This window comes from Cherax quadricarinatus, chromosome 12 (genome assembly GCF_038502225.1).
Source record: "Cherax quadricarinatus isolate ZL_2023a chromosome 12, ASM3850222v1, whole genome shotgun sequence".
Taxonomy (NCBI): Eukaryota; Metazoa; Arthropoda; class Malacostraca; order Decapoda; family Parastacidae; genus Cherax; species Cherax quadricarinatus.
Genome location: NC_091303.1, coordinates 8,587,101 through 8,601,845, shown reverse-complemented (window position 1 = coordinate 8,601,845; position 14,745 = coordinate 8,587,101). Strand labels below are relative to the sequence as shown.

At 38.5% G+C, this 14,745-nt stretch overlaps 1 protein-coding gene across 7 annotated transcripts in view; it reads left to right on the top strand.

Moving 5' to 3' along the window:
- LOC128686657 (uncharacterized) overlaps positions 1-13,849 on the top strand; it is a 138,249-nt gene extending 124,400 nt beyond the window's left edge. For 5 of the 7 annotated variants that reach the window (XM_053773662.2, XM_053773665.2, XM_053773664.2 and 2 more), the window contains exons 2-11: positions 2,706-2,944; positions 5,169-5,311; positions 5,851-6,000; positions 6,534-6,702; positions 7,013-7,117; positions 8,058-8,200; positions 8,852-9,001; positions 9,834-9,996; positions 11,333-11,431; positions 12,943-13,849. In XM_053773662.2, the coding sequence (XP_053629637.2) occupies positions 2,833-2,944; positions 5,169-5,311; positions 5,851-6,000; positions 6,534-6,702; positions 7,013-7,117; positions 8,058-8,200; positions 8,852-9,001; positions 9,834-9,996; positions 11,333-11,431; positions 12,943-13,127 (1,419 nt within the window). In that variant the 5' untranslated portion in view covers positions 2,706-2,832 and the 3' untranslated portion in view covers positions 13,128-13,849. The remainder of the gene's footprint in view (positions 1-2,705; positions 2,945-5,168; positions 5,312-5,850; positions 6,001-6,533; positions 6,703-7,012; positions 7,118-8,057; positions 8,201-8,851; positions 9,002-9,833; positions 9,997-11,332; positions 11,432-12,942) is intronic. The other 2 variants (XM_053773666.2, XM_053773660.2) reach the window with 1 other exon arrangement.
- The last annotated feature ends 896 nt before the right edge of the window (positions 13,850-14,745 follow it).

Genomic DNA, 14,745 nt, shown 5'->3' with positions numbered 1-14,745 from the left:
ATATATATACATATATGTATACATATATATACATATATGTATACATATATACATATATGTATACATATGTATACATATATGTATACATATGTATACATATATGTATACATATGTGTATATATATGTATACATATATATACATATATATACATATATATACATATATGTATACATATATATACATATATGTATACATATATATACATATATGTATACATATATATACATATATGTATACATATATATACATATATGTATACATATATATACATATATGTATACATATATATACATATATGTATACATATATATACATATATGTATACATATACATATATGTATACATATATGTATACATATATACACACACACACCACACACACACACACACACAGTGTAAATTTAAGATGTTACACACAATTATAATTGATAAATTTCACACAAATAATCGGTCAGTCCAGTATATCTAATTTCAGTTTAACTAACCATTCTGGTCTTGTGCAGTAACTTGGCAATGTCACTTCTGGTCGGCTTTAATATGAACCTTAAAACTTTAATTAAAATATCCAAATCGGTTTGAATTAATTTCGGTCATTATGCCACTTCGCTAATTTTATTAAAAAAAAAAATAGAATAAATGCTGAGGAAGACACCGCACTGGAGTTTTTATTGATACGTTTTTTTCACAAATTTGCTTTATCAAGTACATGAGAGATAAACTTACGTCTTGTATAGTTAATCGAAGCTGAGTTGTTAGGTATTAGTGGGTCAGATTAAACACTCAGAAAGGCGCTGCAACAGTCCTACCAGCCAACACTATCACTGTAAAACGTCTATCAGCCCACGATAGGTTACTTTTCTTGTAATACAGGTGAGCTGTTTAAGTTTAACGGCAGATAATCAAGACATCTGTGTTTTGTTTCATTCCCACATAGCAAGGTTGTTAGATTCTTATCTGCACGCTCATAGTTGTAGAATTAAAGAAACGTAACACCACCAGTGGTGGTTTCAGTCCTACTGCAGAGAAGTCGGAGAACATAAGAAAGGAGTAACACAGCAGCAGGCCTACCGGCCCATACTTGGCAGGTTTTTGTCAAATCCAAACCCACTAACAAAAATATTCCCTCAACCCATTATCAATGTTATCCAAGAAAGAAGCTTTGATAACCCAAATGCAAGTCTCCCTCTCTCGTGTATTTATCCAACCTATATTTGAAGGTACCCAAAGTTTTAGGTTTAATAACCCTACTAGATACTGTTCCTCTCATCGACTATTTCCAAACCAGTTTTTTCCTATATCATTTGTAAATCTAAATTCATGCAATTTGAATCCATTATTTCAAGTTCTTTCTTGAAGAGATATCCTCAACCTTATATATACCTCCCTTATTTATGCCCATCTTCCACTTAGACACTTCAGTGATGTCTCCCTTTATTCTACGTCTTAAAAGTGAATGTAGGTTAAAGGATTTCAGTGTAGTTCAAGAAGTCAGGTGAGTCTAGGATAAAAGTAGGGCAGCCGAACTTTAACTCGGTAAATGTCTTGAATTATACATCCTCTCGGTATCACCATACCTGATATATTAGACACACGTGCAACATTTGGGTAGCTTTATTGTAGAAACGTTTCGTGGTTTCATCAGTCCACACAAATGAGAATGTGTTGAATGGTTTTGAAAACCGACAAGTTGAAGATGACAGGTTGGAAACATGAAGTAGTGATAATGTTAGGAGAGATACCGACAATATGTTAGGTAAAAGGACACGTATGCAGCTAATGCAGCATTTTATTGTGGCATGTTTCGCTCTTCAGGAGCCTTGTCAAGTTTGGCAAAGCTCCTGAAGAGCGAAACCTTGCCGCAATAAAATATCGTATTAATTTGTGTTTAATTGTTATCTGTTTACAATGTTTTACCACTGAATACTTCATGGCTTAGTTAATCTTAAGATAATTTTAAGCCTGCCCGTAATGTTCTGCATTCAAGTGGCTTTGGCATGCTGCATTTAACTGTATTCTTTTGTACTTCTCTGTATCATGCTCAAATAAATAAATTGCACTTATGTCCTTTTACTTAAACATGAAGCAGGTTGAGATGTTCAGTCCCTCAGCCTTGGAAGGTGCTGTTCATTGTCAGTCTTGAATTAGCCTCAGTTAAGAAAAAAAAGATTCCATAGCTAATACAACAGTTGTTTAGGTGACCACATGTTAAAAAAGATAGGTTGGAAAGGTTGATATGCACGACACGCCAGCGATTTCTTAGTGACTGAGTCATCCATCATGGGCCAAAAATCAGTCAGGAGACACTTTTCCTTACGAATAAAACCCCATTATCATGGTGTTTATTTATGAAACTCTTTTATGAAATAATTCTTAAGAGATTCCAACAAGCTTCCGGTGCTTTTTTCTTCACGATTCTCCTTTGTATGGACTGATGAAGCCACTGTGTGGCGAAACGTTTCCTCAATAAAGATACCCAAGAGTTGCACACGTGTCTAATTTATCAATACTGAATATATTCTAAAATTGACACGTACGTGTGTTTGTTTTCCGGTTAGATTTAACAGTTTAAATGGTAAAAATTCATCTGATTTACCACTATCTAATCAGAATAAGTATAAAGTCATAATTAAAAGTGTACATTCACTGTCGTTTGACATTTCAGAACTATTATTTTTTTACTTTACAATGTTATTTGTTCTCTCAGCAGTCATTAGAGAAGCTAGACCACACTTCTTGGGGCAGCGCCACAAGCGTCTGTGCTACGGCCACTGTCGGTACTACTGTTACTCAGTACTACTGTCACCACCGCCATCATCATCTCCAGCAGTACCATGCAAGAGTATCAGCATTCCCGAAGCATGATGAGGAGCATCATTCTCCTGGTGGTTCTTCAGGGTGCTCTGGCTGTGCCCCAGGTCAAAGGAAAACAAGTAAACACCTATCGTGAGTACGATAATTTTGTAGGAGTTGAGGGACATAATGTGGTAGGGAATATGATAAGGGACTGTAGATATAATAGGGAGATATAATAGTAGATATAATAGGGAGCAAAACATACGTGGAAGGACGCAATATAGATTTGTAGAGATGAAGAATATTTGATAATTGCAAGATGTTTTATGGGAAAAAATTATATTGGGCAAAATAGAAGTGATAAGAGGAATTCATAGTTTAATATGGTAGAGTACTTGGTCCTTGAGGAGAACAAAAGTGTCGAAAAAGCATCGACTAACAGAGTAAAAATCCACATAAAGACTGAATAATGAAAGCGACAACGGTGAGGAAATATATGTACATTGTGTGAGTGTGTGAGTTTGTGTGTGTGTGTGTGTGTGTGTGTGTGTGTGAGTGTGTGTGTGTGTGTGTGTGTGTGTGTGAGTGTGTGTGTGAGTGTGTGTGTGAGTGTGTGTGTGAGTGTGTGTGTGAGTGTGTGTGTGAGTGTGTGTGTGAGTGTGTGTGTGAGTGTGTGTGTGAGTGTGTGTGTGAGTGTGTGTGTGTGTGTGTGTGAGAGTGTGTGTGAGAGTGTGTGTGAGAGTGTGTGTGAGAGTGTGTGTGAGAGTGTGTGTGAGAGTGTGTGTGAGAGTGTGTGTGAGAGTGTGTGTGAGAGTGTGTGTGAGAGTGTGTGTGAGAGTGTGTGTGAGAGTGTGTGTGAGAGTGTGTGTGAGAGTGTGTGTGAGAGTGTGTGTGAGAGTGTGTGTGAGAGTGTGTGTGAGAGTGTGTGTGAGAGTGTGTGTGAGAGTGTGTGTGAGAGTGTGTGTGAGAGTGTGTGTGAGAGTGTGTGTGAGAGTGTGTGTGAGAGTGTGTGTGAGAGTGTGTGTGAGAGTGTGTGTGAGAGTGTGTGTGAGAGTGTGTGTGAGAGTGTGTGTGAGAGTGTGTGTGAGAGTGTGTGTGAGAGTGTGTGTGAGAGTGTGTGTGAGAGTGTGTGTGAGAGTGTGTGTGAGAGTGTGTGTGAGAGTGTGTGTGAGAGTGTGTGTGAGAGTGTGTGTGAGAGTGTGTGTGAGAGTGTGTGTGAGAGTGTGTGTGAGAGTGTGTGTGAGAGTGTGTGTGAGAGTGTGTGTGAGAGTGTGTGTGAGAGTGTGTGTGAGAGTGTGTGTGAGAGTGTGTGTGAGAGTGTGTGTGAGAGTGTGTGTGAGAGTGTGTGTGAGAGTGTGTGTGAGAGTGTGTGTGAGAGTGTGTGTGAGAGTGTGTGTGAGAGTGTGTGTGAGAGTGTGTGTGAGAGTGTGTGTGAGAGTGTGTGTGAGAGTGTGTGTGAGAGTGTGTGTGAGAGTGTGTGTGAGAGTGTGTGTGAGAGTGTGTGTGAGAGTGTGTGTGAGAGTGTGTGTGAGAGTGTGTGTGAGAGTGTGTGTGAGAGTGTGTGTGAGAGTGTGTGTGAGAGTGTGTGTGAGAGTGTGTGTGAGAGTGTGTGTGAGAGTGTGTGTGAGAGTGTGTGTGAGAGTGTGTGTGAGAGTGTGTGTGAGAGTGTGTGTGAGAGTGTGTGTGAGAGTGTGTGTGAGAGTGTGTGTGAGAGTGTGTGAGAGTGTGTGAGAGTGTGTGTGAGAGTGTGTGTGAGAGTGTGTGTGAGAGTGTGTGTGAGTGTGTGTGAGAGTGTGTGTGTGTGTGTGTGTGAGTGTGTGTGAGAGTGTGTGTGATATATATATATATATATATATATATATATATATATATATATATATATATATATATATATATATATATATATATATATATATTATAATAATGCGATTGGCAGAGGATTCGAACCCATGTCGTTTTGGCCCTGCCTTGGGAGCGAAAATCACATGTCCCTTTAGCCCAGAGTCACCCACACCACCATAAGTCCTCGGACCAAGAGTAACACACCTAGCTTGGCTGGGTGCTTGGTTTTTGTAGGATTGGGTGGTCCTGTGGACTAAGGTGTTACGTGATTTTCGCTCACCACGAGGCAGGACCAAAACGACATGGGTTCGAATCCTCGTTGTTTATTTTATATATTGTGTGTGTGAGACTGAGAGAGACTGAGAGAGTGAGACTGTGTGAGAGTGAGACTGTGTGAGAGTGAGACTGTGTGAGAGTGAGACTGTGTGAGAGTGAGACTGTGTGAGAGTGAGACTGTGTGAGAGTGAGACTGTGTGAGAGTGAGACTGTGTGAGTGTGAATGTATAGTATACTGCGTATATTTTCTTTCCAGCCTTCCCCACCTGTCCTCTGAAAGAGGTGGACGCAAGTCATCCAGTGACATACGCCACCTTGGAGGACAGTCTCACCTTCGCTATCCGACCCAATGAGCCTGTAATGTATATGAGAATCATCGTGGACAACACACACTATAAGGTAACGTGACATGAAAAGAAGAAAAAATAACTTAAATGAAACTAGAAAAAAAAATGGGGCCTTGCACTGACGGTGCTAGAATTTCTATACTGGAGGGCTCAGGGATGGCTCTTGGGTTGGAAGGGGGGCTTAGGAGGCTTGTTTAAAGCGGGAATATTTTTGCTATTTTATTTTGGGCCTAGGGGGCTGAAGCCCCCCTCTTGTTCAGCACCTAGGTTCTGGCTGCATACAATAATGCTTAATGACTTACCGGTAATGAGTGGTTATCAGTTAATGGGTGAGAAATTAGTTAATTTATAATGTAAATATTATTTATATAAGATGAATTACATTGAATGTGATGAGTTTGTGTTTATTCAGAAAATATCTTTGAAATCCATTACACTTTGATGAACATGGAAGTAGATATCCTAAGAATTGAAGGTTTTAAATTGATTACATATGAATGATGTGTGTCCGTGGTATTGGAAATTTCACTTGATTTCCTGGATATGAGTCAGCGCTGTGATGTGTATGAGTGTAACACAGGGTCTCTGCAGGCCTCTGTGTCGGGCACCATGATCGAGTTACTGGAGTGTTCTTCTCAAGATGAAGACTGTCAGGTCCTGAATCAGGGGGGCAGCAAGAATACCGACTTCCTCTTCACCAACACCTGGAACATTGTTACCGTCTCTTTCACTGACAACAGGGTAAGGAATCTGAGTAAACTCTCTAGGTAGGTGATGAAGTCCAAGACTTTTGGATTTAACTAGATACCTGTTTAAATATAAGATGATTAAACTGTTAATATTTGTTTGGGCTTGTCATTTTTTTTATTGTTAAAAAATAATATACTGAACGGCAGCCTTCATTTTTTTTTCCCTAAATTCAGATGCGCTGCCTTTAACAAATCTACGAAAGAGAGAATTCCATTTTAGTGGTATATATCAACATATTTTCAGTCTTTCAGAATTATATATCGCTATATATTACTCTTATTACATTCATGGAGACACACTGAAGAAAAAGAAATCTTGTTTCATCTACGAAAGGGGAAGATAGGTTCAATTATTTGGATCAAAAACCCTTCACCAGCATAAAGGGATTACCTTACATAACATCATACTTAACTATTTATCCATCACCCTTTTACTTCTTAACGATCAACAACACTGAGAATGGTCATATCTCAACTATGTTCGTTCCCAAGTTTAGGATAAAAATGTCCTCCATTCTCCACCAGATAACAGTAGATATCAACATGAGGAAGAAGGTGATGGGCTTGAGCCTGGCGGAAAGTTCCAAGGGGTCCGGGTCCAGAACTATCGAAGTATCCATCGTAGCAACAGATCCCACGGCCACAATACGTCCATCACCAACTTACACAGTGAGAGTCAACATTAAATGCAATGGTTAGTTGAGGCTCGATACTTCAGTTGTAAAGAAAAAAAAAACCTCACGGCTATTACATAGGTAAACGAACACATTTTCAACGTTAGGATATTTTATTTACGCTATGTATCGCTCACCATGTATCACGCCTTTTATTGTATTGTATACAGTGCATACAAAAGATGAGTACGACACTTGTACAACAGTTGTTGTGTCGGATATGAAGAAAAGATTCCGTTATTATAACTCTCCGTGTGATTGTACTAAATAACAATAATAATGTTAAACTTGGTTTCAGCATAAACTTGAAGAAAACTTTAACTTTTCCAGATACCTACACACCCGAGATGCGTACTGCTGCGCCTTTGCCAACCCCCTTACCTCTCACCACTAAAGAATCTATTACCATCCTACAAATACCAATTGATAAATCACGTAAGTTTCCCATTAGCTCAGTGTTCGATATTGTTCTTATTGTGTATTAGTTTGTGTGTGTGTGTATATATATATATATATATATATATATATATATATATATATATATATATATATATATATATATATATATATATATATATATATATATTTATATATTTATATAATTATATATAAATTTAAAAAATATATTTACTGTCTTGTCTCAACTCAGATCCAGACTTAATTGTCCTAAATAACATAGGAAGTGATGAGCTTATAAGTGACCCCAAAAAAAGAATGGTATGCTTAGAGAAGAATAAAAGTAATTTTCTTGGCCAACACCTAGACAACGAACTGATGTTTGAACCAGCACATCAACATTCATCTAAGTGAAGTCTCTCAAAAATTGATTAAAAAATTCGCACCTGCTAACCCACACCTTAATATTCTCTATTTCTAACCAACAATTTCTCTAACCTATCTTTTACATTAATACTATTTTATTAAATATCTACTAATGCTTACTATTTTTTTTTTCTGTAATTTGCCTTCTGCCCACATTAACACTACTACATAATAATAATAATAATTAACTCGTATCTCACCTATGGTGTATTTGGTGATCTCGAGAAACAAAAATTCTACTAAACATTCCAAAAATATATCACTTTAACAAGTTGTTTGTTTATTGCTATTCGTACCGGTTATAAAGCTCCCTTATCCACGCAATGACTATGTAAACTATAATGTATTACTAACAGGTGAGGCAATATCAGCTAATATAAGTATCTCCCAGCAGTGGAAAGTATGTTCTTCTACCACTCAAATTCAAAATCTTATTTCTTTTTAATGCGGTAGAAAGATAATGTATTTTGCGTGTCATAAAACCTTGTTTGGCACAGAGTCATTGGTATGCTACCTAACAGTACTCCTCTAACTGCTGTCTTGGTGTTTACAGCCTTCAATAACTGTTCTTGGTATCAAGTGGAGATGGAGCATCCCACGCCTTCCATCACCTTCGAGAACTCGCTGACACTCGCCATCTACCCTACCCTGCCACTGTTGTACATGCACATCCGTATTGATAATGTCCTCTTCAAGGTAATTGCTGCTCAATCTTTTATCATATTTTTATATCAAATTCATGTAAGTGGGGGTAATGAGGTCTTGTGAACCGTGCAAAGGGAAGGAAGCCCAATTCCTTGAATCAACAGCCCTATACAAGCATCAAAGCACCCAACTCTTTCCTTCAAAGGGTTCAGTAATGTAGAGACAGTGAATTTCTAAGACAAAAGGTATCAGAATGCATTTTTTTTTTTTTAGCTATTTTACACGTGAAATGTGCACCTGCTCAGGTGAATTTGACTCTGCCGTCATCAAATTAGGGGCCATTCTTGGATGCTAGGAGTGGGTATATTTAACTTTGATCATAAGGCTCTTGCACATGCCAATAGCTCCAATAACCTTGCCTTCGTTACCGTACACCAGGGTTGAAAATTTGAAGCCTATCGGCTGAAGCCTTCTCGTGTTATGTGCGAAATATAAACGAAATTTTGGAAGAAATTTATTACAGCCACTTACAGGTGCCTCGTCGGTAATGTCTGTCAATGAAGCATTGATTACAGCGGGAATCTCATTTTGCTTTTAAATTTCTGAATAGTTTGTTTCAGTTTACAGAAGCAGCATCATGTGGTAATTATAACACTGTATGTGTGTGTATTGGAAGTCTAACACTCGTAATGAAAATTTCAGGCTATTGTGGAACGCAGTTTGTTGAGGTTGTTGAAGTGCGACTCCACAGAGGTCGAGTGTAGCACCATTAATGAAAGGGATTCTCAAGAGGCTGATCTTCTCCTTCCTAAGACGTGGAACACGATTACAATCTCCATTATTAAGAACATGGTGAGAGGAGTTTGTGTAACGCTTCTACTGGAGTGTTTAAAGTGTTTCTTAAAATCTGTTACTCTTCAGCTTCTACAGCCGCCGCCTCTTCCTTCTTGCCCGTTCCTCTTCTCATTCGTTCTCCACTTAAATCCTCGTATATAACATCGTCTAACCACTTATTTTCGCTTTCTTCTTTCACATCGAGCTATTATTCCTTTATTGCCTTTTTTTCTTTAATATCTCTCAGAATATTACACTTAATTGTTCTCTGGCGGTATTTGTGTATCGCTGTCTAATATATATAGAATAAATATTGGCTAAGTATTCGAAGGAGGCGCTAAATCCGGTGGGCCATACAATGCTATGCTATGGCTTAAACTTTTTACACAAATGTCTCGAAAATGAGCCTTTTGTTTGTTTTTGCAGGCAGTGATGCAGAAATTAGGTTGTGTGTGTTTTTAAGTGAAAGCACAATATTGTATTCATAGGAACAAGATGAACCCGTAGGGGTCATATAGCACCTAGGGAATGGAAGGTCATCAGGTTGGAACCATGTAGTGTGACGGCACCTGAATTCCTTGGCTACCAAATACCTGAGATTGTCTTCAATGTTACTAATTAAAATTTTCCCCTTTTATACTAGTACTTTATTTTTTATAATTACATTTATGCACAAGTTAACCTGACAAAACTCATCTCTTGATAGTTTTTATACAGAACCACTGTAGAAATTGACGTTAATACCTATAGTTATTCATGTTATTAAAAAATATTTATATTAATATTTTAACAGTAGGATTAATTTTCTTACTGAAAAAAAGCATTTAACATATAATATTTTAATCATCAGATTGAAGTGGACGTCAATATGAGAACTTTTGTGAAGGGAAATACTCCACCTGCAAATTTTGAGGGCGTCCATAGTAGTGAGGTGACCATTGTAGCCAATGATCAAAGTGCGATGGAAACCCAAGAGAGCTACTACATCGTTGGTGTCAACGTTGAGTGCAATGGTAAGTTCCCGGAGACTGTCCTTTAACTGATTCATTCAGCGAGTACCTCCAGTTGAATCAAGAGCCCTTTATCACCATTCAGAAACCCCCCCTAATAACATCAGAATATTATTACATTTGAAAATGAGCACAAAATCCATGTGGGTTATGCGGTGCAATGGTGGATTGGGTTTCAAGAGTAGCCAAGAGAGGCGGTGAGGGGCTAGTGACGGGGTCTAACGTGAACATCACAGTTGATGTAATACTTTAATTCCCATTAAAAAAAAACTCGGTCAACATTGAAGGTGGGAGTTTCGGTGAGGAGGCCAGTTGGATCGTCAGGACGTTAAAGATGTCAAAAGTGTATTCTGCATCCTCTTTTATAGAAAGGGCAGTCCTTTAATATACAGTATATTATTATAGCTACTTGGCAGTCGTCACAGTGAGGTGCCTGGCATCTCAGACCTTGTGTGTCTGATTTGTAATTGTTCGAGCTTAGTTTTCCAAACTCGCTTGATACAAGTAAGGAAATGGTTAACAAAAAAAAAAAAGGCACAATACCGTGACTGGAACAGTGCACAAATAACCCGCACATAGAAGAGAGGAGCTTATGACGACGGACGTTTCGGTCCGACTTGGACCGTTTACAATGACATTAACAGAAAGGAGAGAAGGAGGGAGTGTACACAGGGCAGCAGACAGGGACGGGAGCAAGAGAGGTAATGGTGGAGGAAGTAGTAGTAGTGGAGTCAGTCAGATACTAAGAGGAGCACTGCAAGGGAGCTAGGGGCCCACAAGGGAGCTAGGGGCCCACAAAGGGTAGGAGCAAGAACACAGAGGGGGAAAAATAAAGGACAAATACCCAAGGCAGAAGAAGGAAGACTCCAATGAAAAAGAGGAATATGGTCTGTGGTGCAGTTGTAATGGTCCAGCTTGTTTTATCTGAAGTGTACTTTCATTGTAAGTATCGTCAGGAAAAGTATATAATGACTATCAAGAAATGTAATCAAGGATAAAAAATCTGGCTGTATTGCTTTGTTTCATAATTTATAGCATGTAATTTTTCTGTATATGATTGAAATTAAAAGTTTATTACATTGCAGTGCTACAGTCAGAGGCGAACGCTAAACTCGTAGGGGTCATAAAATTCCTCGGGAATAGGAAGTAACTAGGTTCAATTGAAGTAGGGAAGAATATAGGTCCAAGTTTTTGGATCAAAAGCCCTTCACTGGCATCAAGGCTCCCATTGAAGGGACTGTAGTATTTGTTTCACAAAACATTGGCATAACTTTAAAAAGGTGCATAAATGTTCATCATTTAAACAAATTATTTTTCTAAACGGATATTCTCTCAACAGACACTTTCAGTCCTACAATACGCCCAGTGATGCCACAGGTCCGCCTCACAGACACGCCCTTCACAGACGTCCCACTGGTCACACAAGAGCAGTTTATTGGTGAGTCCTGCATGGCATGTGGTCTGGTGTAGAATGATGTTTATTACATTTTATGTAAAGTGTTAAACTCCTGTGGGTCATTCGGTACAAGGATTAGTATTATACTGGGAAGCGCTAGTGGGGCTTACACAGCGCCCGGGGACTAGGTAATCAGGTTTGATCCATTTATCACAAGTGGTGGTGGTGGCTCGATCTCCCATCCGATAATCACGAAGCGGGAATGTTACATAAATTTACTTGTATACATGAGGGGTGCCTGGGGTACGGGAGGTTTATTAAACATAATTGGGTATATCAGCAGGGTACTGCTACTCTATATGATAGTTACACGGGCAACAAAAATAAGCTATGTTTACCTGTAATATTCCACCATAACACCCAGGAGGTTTTTAAAATGCTCAGACACCACAGAGAGTCTCATAGCCGACAGTTGAGGTTCAAACGCAAGTGCTTATATCCCAGGACGGCTGGAGTAAAGATTTATATCCTTCCCAGGCACTAAGAGTCTCCAAACTGGGTTATCATGTGAAGGATAAAAAAAAAATTGAGAAAGTGTGGTGTAATGTTTTGGAACGATGAAGATGAGTACTCCAGCTTCCCTGGTATTTTAACACTTGGGTTTGAACCCCATTTATCGGCTGTCCATTATTTTTAGTCATAGACACAATCTCTTCTGTCCACAAATTCCCGTTACCAGCCACCCACTCCATCCATTAGTCTGTTTATATTATATATATATATATATATATATATATATATATATATATATATATATATATATATATATATATTAATTTATTTATTACACACACTATTTTTATTTATTATAATGTGAATATACAGTTCTATACGTGATGGTTGTCATTTGTACCTTTCAGGGGTAAGAAACGTATAAGGGATGGATTTACTATTATTTTCACAGGGAAGTGCTATAAACACATAAGGGTTATAATGCACGCAGTGACTAGGAGGAAATCAGGATTGATTTATGGAAATGGAGAATAGATTCAGTTCCCTGTATTAAGAGACTTTATCAGCATTAAGGTACAACCCTCAATAATTGTAAAATTTCCAAGTCTTGCTTCCTGTGTTGAACACTTGATTGTTTTTGCTTCAGCTGTTTTAGTGCGCAGAAAATTCCAAGACTTCTCATAGACATTTTGAAACAGCTGCGTTTAAAGTTATTTAACCAGTAGTACTACTACTACTACTACTAATAATAATAATAATGCTTATTCTACTTATAAAACTATTATAATAATACTACTACTACTATTTCAGATAATACTAATATTTCAAATATTCTGGCTTCCTTCCCTTCTTTCTTCAGTGTGACTTTTTAATGGCCTACGTTGAACCTAAACCTCGTAATAAGTTTGTCTCCTGAGTGCGGGGTTGTGTATTACCCTTGAATCCAACCCGACTGCCTCTTATTCCCTCAGGCACTTCATGACCCATACGGGTTTAGCGCCCCCCCCCCTCCAGTGAATATAAACGTTTTTCTCTTTCAGCTACCTCCACGCCGTCGTCAGGCAAGTCATCAGCTCCTGTGGGTATCATCATCGGCGTGCTCGTTGCTCTCGTCCTTATCATTGCTGCGGCCGTTGCTATTTCCGTATACAAGAAGAGGCGCTCGGCAGATATTAACCAGCACACACCCTTGCGTGAGCAGCAACAGGTCCAGGCAAGGCCATGAAAGGTCATCCTACACTGAGGTATTCTGGCTACCACAGAAATCTCGCAAGAAGACGAATATTAAGGAAAAAACTATTGCATAGTTGATATAAAAGCCGTGTAAAAATAATTTTATGCCTTGTGGGTGTTTATTCTTAATTTTAATAAGATTGTTATATATGAAATCAGTTACTGAACTATCCTTTATCATTATAATCAGTACTAAGCCCATAAGAGTCGGTTCCCCTTAAACATGTGCATTCTATGTGTTAATTATAGTGTGTAGGAGGCAATCAGATGTACTGCGGGAAAGAGGACAGATACAATTCCTTGGATCAGACCCCTCATTATTAATACATTCACTGGGGAATCTCTAAATCCTTTGGGTTCAGGCAGTGCCTGGAGGAGAATGAAATAAGGGTCAGGTTCAGATCCTTGAAGGCTTAAATGAAGAGCGTCTCTTCAGCCTCAAGGATTTTATTTTGATCAGCTGTTATATGATCCACAGGGGTCATAAAGAGGTTGGGGAATAACTCATTTAGGTTTGATCATGGAAGGGGAAGGTATCGCCAGTTTCACTGGCATCGAGGAACCTTCCTCGAGAAGTGTAGTGTGTGTTAGGATATTAAGCTCAAGGTAATCATTAGCTCATTTCACATGACTGATTTATCTTTTCCTTCACTTCTTAAATGACGTAATATCAAACATTATTTTTTACACTAAAATAAACTTTTTTTTTTATTTTCCAATTGTTTCATTTCATTAATAATTTCATTATATTTATGCAAATGGGAGGCAGTCAGGTTTGACCTGAGGAGACACCTTAACGGTGCTTTTTCGGCAAGTCTCAGCCGGTACATAATTTTTATATTTGAAAACAAGCACCAGAGGTGGGGTTTTGTTGTAAGGGCAATAGTTTGTGAATGAGTAAAAATTAGTAATTCCTTCGTCTATAGGCTGTGGGGACAAAATTTTCCACTCAAGTGACCAGTAAGTGTTTTAATCCTAATTGATTCTATATGTTCAAAGCACAGTCTGTAATATCTTGTTGTACAACTATGTAAGGGATGAGAACAGTTCCATTGAATGAACTGAGGGTAGTGTGTGTGTGTGTGTGTGTGTGTGTGGGGACAGTCAATGAGTCCTTCCAGTAGTGTGAAGCTACATTAGGTTATTGGCTTGATCACCGTCATTACTAATGATTTGCAAACCACTTTGCAAAGGATGGAAGCAGATGCCTTTGTCTGTGTAGATAATGAGAATGTGATCATTCAGGTACGATTCCTTATTTGCTGTAGAAAACAAATAATGACTCTTACTGTGTTTGGAAGGTTTCTGTTAGGGAGGTGTCAAGCATCATCACTCAGATGACTATGAGCCACTTTGCTCTTTGGAAGGTGGATGATCTGTGAACAGCCTTTGCGTGATGCGAGAAGCCGGTTCCACAGTCAAGGTAATGGGGGAGCTCAGTGTAACTAGTGAGGGCAGGGATAACTAGATTGGATGAACATTTGCCCAAAAGCAATAGAGAGTTTTGAGGAAGGTCTGTAGTCTGGCAGTGTCTGTTATCTAATAATAAAAAATGGGGGAGCCTCCATGAAAAAGCGAGAAGAAACCGTATACTACCTTGAACTATGGTC